At 53.0% G+C, this 6000-nt stretch overlaps 1 protein-coding gene across 1 annotated transcript in view; it reads right to left on the bottom strand.

The window, feature by feature from the left end:
- Positions 1–2793: 2793 nt before the first annotated feature.
- The window catches only part of LYRM4 (LYR motif containing 4), a 119862-nt gene continuing 116655 nt past the window's right edge, over positions 2794–6000 (bottom strand). The window contains exon 3 of the mRNA XM_060164289.1: positions 2794–3225. Within this exon, the coding sequence (XP_060020272.1) occupies positions 3157–3225 (69 nt within the window). The 3' untranslated portion in view covers positions 2794–3156. The remainder of the gene's footprint in view (positions 3226–6000) is intronic.

Below are 6000 nucleotides of genomic sequence, written 5' to 3'. Positions count from 1 at the left end.
GGCCTGCGCATGACCGACTGGAGACGCTGCTCAGGGTCTCAGTTTTCATACCTGTGGGCTCGGGGGTTGAGCTCGCTGAGCTCCAGTGTCTGCTGGTCCGAGGTTTGTCATCTTTGTGGCTCCTTCCAGCCTGTCGCCTTTGCTCCTGGATGTTGGGTGGCACGTTTGCTGTGCCCAGGGACTTGAGATGTTGGGTGAGGCTGGGGATGGAGGGACGGAGGTGACAGCTGCTTGGTGGCAGCAGGCAGAGGTAAAGCGAGCTCCGCCAGCTCCACCTGGAGAACGAAAGCCACGTGCTTGGTCTCCCAGCATCGAAGCGTTACAGCCAGACCAAGCACGTGTTACCTCTGAAGGTCTAGAAACCAGCACGCTTGGTTCCTGTCTCAGGACAAGTTGGCTTACACTGTGGTATTTCTTATTTTCTCAGCGCTGACGCTGGAAAGCATCCTCAGCTGGGATCCCGCCTCTAGGACAGCCTCACATTCCGGAGGCTGGAGGCGGCCGGGACGGAGGGAGCGTCCTCACCCCAAGGCCTCAGGTGGGGCCTCGTCGAGCAAATGGAGTGCTTTACACAAGCGGCCCTCCCCACAGGGACATCCCCTTGGGTCCTCTGAACCGGGGGACACCCAGTGCAAGGTGCTGCCTGCTGTACCTGCACCGCCAAGTTGAGGGATCCGTTTGTGGCTTTTTTTTTTTTCTTTTTGCGGTACGCGGGCCTCTCACTGTTGTGGCCTCTCCCGTTGCGGAGCACAGGCTCCGGACACGCAGGCTCAGCGGCCATGGCTCACGGGCCCAGCCGCTCTGCGGCATGTGGGATCTTCCCGGCCCGGGGCACGAACCCGTGTCCCCTGCATCGGCAGGCGGACTCTCAACCGCTGCGCCACCGGGGAAGCCCCCGTTTGTGGCTTTTGTCACAGAATTCTCCTTCATGCCTTTCCAAATTCCGAATGCATAGTTAATTTTATCTGAGCTGCAAAAGTTAGCTCTGTTTATTAAGGCTTGGGGCATGTTCAGACCCATCCGTGCGCTTTAATTAACATAAGAGCCACCCGCTGTTGAAGGCCTGCAGGACAGAGTTCCGTTTGCTTGCTCCACTTTCTCTGTGAGTAAAACCTGGGGGGAATCTCCCGTGGAGCTGCTATCCTGCTGGCAATTCCAGCAGAATTTCTGGGGAGGGGTTCAACTCTGGACTTAGGTTTCCAAGTAGCAGCTGCTTTAATTAGGTGTAAATCAGAGGGGCTTCCGCTGGCTGGCCCAGTGGTCGGATGTAGTTGTTTCTGAGTGACCACACGCCTGCCTGGTGCAGAAGGGGACGCGCCCCAGAGCCACACCCCCGGCTGAGATGCTGCCCCGCGACAGCCAGCTGAGGGGGGCGCACACTCCCATTCCCTTCACTGTCTCCCTTCATTCTCACACCTCGGCCCTACGATGTGCAAGGATCTGGGTTTATAGGGGTAATAGATCTGGGACCAACCAAGGGTTGGTCTCACAGGCACACAAGACTTTAACCACGGGTCAAAGCATCCTGAAATCACACGTTATATTGCCAAACAGAATGACTACACGTTTAACCTATTTGGAAGGCACCATCACAACAATATCTACGATCCATAGATAAGGTGGGCACTCACAGTCTTTAACACGGGAGGGAGGACATGGACCCAGGCCACTCGCGCTTGGCTCACATGACTGTGAGAATTAAGACGCAGGGAGCAGTTCAGTGGCAGGTCAGTGATAGTCAAAGCTATTTTAGGACCTGTAACGATTTATATGAGCCCGTTCCAAACCCAAACACGTGAGTAATGAATTCACTCAGTACTGTTTATGGAGGTAAGCCAAGAAATCTCCCAGTGTCCAGGTCCCTCACAAAATTCCCAGAAGTCAAGTAAGTTATTTACTACCTTATTTCCCTGTTTTTAACTGATGTGTTTCCAAGGATAAATGCATACTACTGTTTTCACCTGTAACATCCTCAAAGGGCAGTTTCCCGAACTGGCTCAACATTAGAAAGACCAGGAGAGCTTTAAAATGTATTTATAAATCATTGTGCCTCACCTCTCACTTATCGAGTCAGAGTATGAAGCACTGAGAAATTCCTTTTTAAAAACTCTCTGGGGCTTCCGTGGTGGCGCAGTGGTTGAGAGTCCGCCTGCCGATGCAGGGGACACGGGTTCGTGCCCCGGTCCGGGAATATCCCACATGCCGCGGAGCGGCTGGGCCCGTGAGCCATGGCTGCTGAACCTGCGCGTCCGGAGCCTGTGCTCCGCAACGGGAGAGGCCACAACAGTGAGAGGCCCGCGTACCGCAAAACAAAACAAAACAAAAAAACTCTCTGTCTCTCCAGGTGATTCTGACTCAGTAAGTGAGCTTTGGGATGCATGTCTCAAACCTCGGTGTACACTGGAGTCTCCTGGGGTGTGTCAGACTGAAGATTCTGATTCAAAAGGTTTGGGGGTGGGGCTTGAGATTCTGCGCTTCCAGCAAGCTCCCCGGTGGGGCTGACGTCGCCAATCCCGAGACCACAGTCTGACAGCAGGTTGTACGTACCTGTCCCCAGGTGTGCATCCACACACAGACCACCTCTGCTGTTGCACTGGGCCCAGGTCTGAATTGCAGGGCGCACCCTTTACCGTTTCAGCTCTGCCCTACTCCACGCTGCCCCCAAATCTCTACTTGTGCTTGGACTTGCCTTTGCAAAGGGGGGAATCAGCTCAGGCTGGACCCTCCCTGTTGGTCTCCCCACTGACCGGCCAACCAGCAGGAAACAGAAGGGCATTAATCGTGATGGGCGTGTCCGGTACAGAGGCCTAGGGACCTTCTTTTTATTGTCAAGGACCAAGAAACAAACTCTGGGAATGCTGTATACAAGTGCTGAGGAGCTACCAGGAGGGCTGGGCTGGAGGAGACGCAGTAATACACGGCATTCTCCTGAGGAGCTCCAGCTCTTCACTCTAACGCTTGAACCGAGGAGAGACAGCCGCCCCTTGTCGCTAAGGCTGCAGGAGAACGGGAACCTTGCTCAGTTCATCAGGCAGAGTGAGAAGCTGTTTAAAGCTGATGTGGGAGGCCACTTGTGGTCTGCTGGGAGTGCCCTTGCCAAGCAGGATGGATGCTGAAAGTGGTCCACGGCTGCTGCTGGTGGCTGGTCCCGGCTCCCTAGGTCCTGGGCTTCTCTTGATTCTCAATGATGAGCTTGTCAGTCGAATACATTTGGCCAATGTGTACCTGGAGGCAAAGAGAAGACACAGATCAAGAACCATGGGCTCCGTTAGCCGTGAAACTCAGAAGTGCGTTTCTACATTTAGGTGCAGATGTGCACCGTCACAGGACGTCGTTCTGGAAACGGCACTGTGGGGCGGAGTGCAGTCACCAGCTTCGCTTCTGCTAATTCCCGGCACTGTCCCACCCCACTTCCCGCACTGTGGGAACAGTGGGAGATTCCCACTTGTTCCTGCTCGCCCATGGGATGGTCCCGACCGCGGGCTGTCCTGAGCCAGGTGAGACCCAGCCAGACCTGTGCACAGCAGCTCCTCACCCAACGGGATTTCTGGCCTTTAGGACTGTTTCTTCCGCAAGGATGGACTTTCACCGTAAGGCACTAGTGAGCTCTGTCCACGCTGGGGCAGAGGAAGCACAGCTGTACCCCTGCTCTGCCACTCACCTGTCACGCTGTCCACCTCCTCCCTCTGGTCTCAGCATCCTCACCTGTGGGATGAGGGCTACAGGGCTGCTCCCAGCTGATCTTCACGTCCTTTGCTGATCCAACAGCCTTTGGACCCTCAACACAGTTGGCACCTATGTGGTACAAGAGCCCTGGGGGCAGCTGGGGAACCTGCCAGGGGACGTCACTGTGGACACAGAGGCGAGGATGCCTGTGCTGCAGCGGTGGAAGGTGTAACGGGCTTCCTGTCACCTCCTGAGGGGCCGGCTCTCTGCCTCCTAATGTGTCTTACAGCCGGCAGCAGCCGTGAGGGAGGCTGTGAAGCCTGCTGTCCCCACCTTGCAGCCTGCCTGGACCACCTGGGTGGTCTGTGCCCAGGGCCTGTGTGAGGTCATGTGCTCATTCAGGTCTGCCTGGGAGCCCCTCAAAGGCAGGGCAGGTCACCCAGGCATGCTGTGGCCCTGGGTCCTGCAGTCCTGTGACCACTGACAAAGGAATGAGAAAAGGAAGCGGAGAGCAGAGGGCTCTGCAGCAGAGATGATGTATGGGCATTTGTTGAATGAAAGCCCTGGCAAGCCCTGGAGGAGGTGTGAAGGGCAGCCCAGCCCCGGCTGGGCCACAGATGAATGGCAGGCACCTCCCGTACTGGGACTGTGCTTGGGTGAGGCTGGAGACCCATCCCTGCCCTCAGGAAGCTCAGAGTCCAGGAGGGAGACAGACAAGGAGGGAGGCAACTGTAACCTGATGGCTGGAACATCAGCAGCCGTCTAGCACTATGAGGTAAGTGGGATATGGGGCCACACACGGAAGATGAGAGGCAGGAGGGAGGTGCCTGGGTTCTTGATGGCCATGGAGCCATCACACCAGCCAACTTACCGGCTTAATGCCAACTTTTCTTTTACATGAGAGAAAAATAAACTGCCACATTTTTAAAGCTACTGTTATTTGGGTTTCTTGTTATATACAACTAAACCAAACCGTAACTGATGTGAATGTATATTGTGAATTTTAAGTGTAGACTATATGACTATTGATAAAAAGGTCACTGCAGACAAGAAGGTGTGCTGTGCCCTAGGATAAGTGGAAACAATGTCCCTGTCACCTGGGAAGGCACCATTAACAGACAGTCTGTGAATTTCTGAAGTTTAAAGAAAACCACACTGGGACTTATAAAGGTCTTCTTTTGTCCCGCAATATTTGCTTTAGAGTATGTGGCTATTAATATTTTAGCATTTTTTCTGTCTGGTCTTTGAATTCACTTATACATTTAAACTGTATGTGTGTATATATAAACAGAATATTTAAATTTGTAATCATAACTTGCTTTTCAAAACTTTATATCCTTATGTCATTAAATAGTCTTTGAAAGGGTATCTTCAGTAACTGATAAAGTGCATTGTAAAGATAAACGGTAATTTATGTGATCATTCTCATGTGATGAGCACTTGCAGAGTTCCTGCTTAGTCCTGGGATTACCATTCTCATGTATAAACCTTTCACAGCATCTCCGATTTTCTTTTCTTATAAAAGGTTTCTAGAAGTGGAATTAGTGGGCAAACAGGTACGAATATTTTTATGGTTCCTGATGGATCTTGCAAAACAACTTCCCAAAAGTGTGCATCTGCTCGACAACTGACACTCCCTTTGGTGGACTGTTTGAAGGTTCGGCAGTGTGTTGATCGCGTCCCAGAACAAACACGTGTCTTCCCACCCAACTCACTGTGGACACCATGAGCGCCCACGGCCGCTGTCTCGATGGCTCTCCTGTGCGGCCCCCCTAACAGAGGCCCCACCGGCACAGTCAACGCAGCATTTGTTTCTCATGGTCGGCAATCTAAAGGGTGGAACCTTTGGCGGGTAGGTGCACTCGCAAGAAACACAGCCGTATGAGGTGACCTGGTCCCAGTCAGCTCCACGAAAAGCTCCAGAGAAAGCTGCGTTGGGGCGATCCAAAGAGCTCAAGTTTTAGGAAACGTTTAGGTCAAAACAAACCTTCAAATGTAGAGTCCACTTTGACTGAAGTATGAATTAGATTTTAAAAATTCCACTCAGAAACAACACTTTTATGGCCTTTGGGGGAAAAAACTGAATGAAAACAGATCTTAATGGTTTTAAGAGAGCACGAAGATGAACATGTTTCTATCTGTGCAGGCCCCCTGGTCTGCTATGCACACTCCTCGCGTGGCCGGCACCCTCTCGTGATCGTGAGCTTCTCACTGGCGCCAGGAGACCTTGGTCCCAATCTCTCTGTCCCTCAGGCTCATGTGGACCCACACCCACCGCGCAGAAGCCCACCCACCCTTTGAGTCGACCGCTGAAGCTCCCCTGGGTCCCCTCTG

The sequence above is a fragment of the Lagenorhynchus albirostris genome, chromosome 10 (assembly GCF_949774975.1).
Source record: "Lagenorhynchus albirostris chromosome 10, mLagAlb1.1, whole genome shotgun sequence".
Taxonomy (NCBI): domain Eukaryota; kingdom Metazoa; phylum Chordata; class Mammalia; order Artiodactyla; family Delphinidae; genus Lagenorhynchus; species Lagenorhynchus albirostris.
The sequence above is the reverse complement of the archived record's forward strand: the minus strand, read 5'-3'. Positions and strand labels throughout refer to the sequence as shown.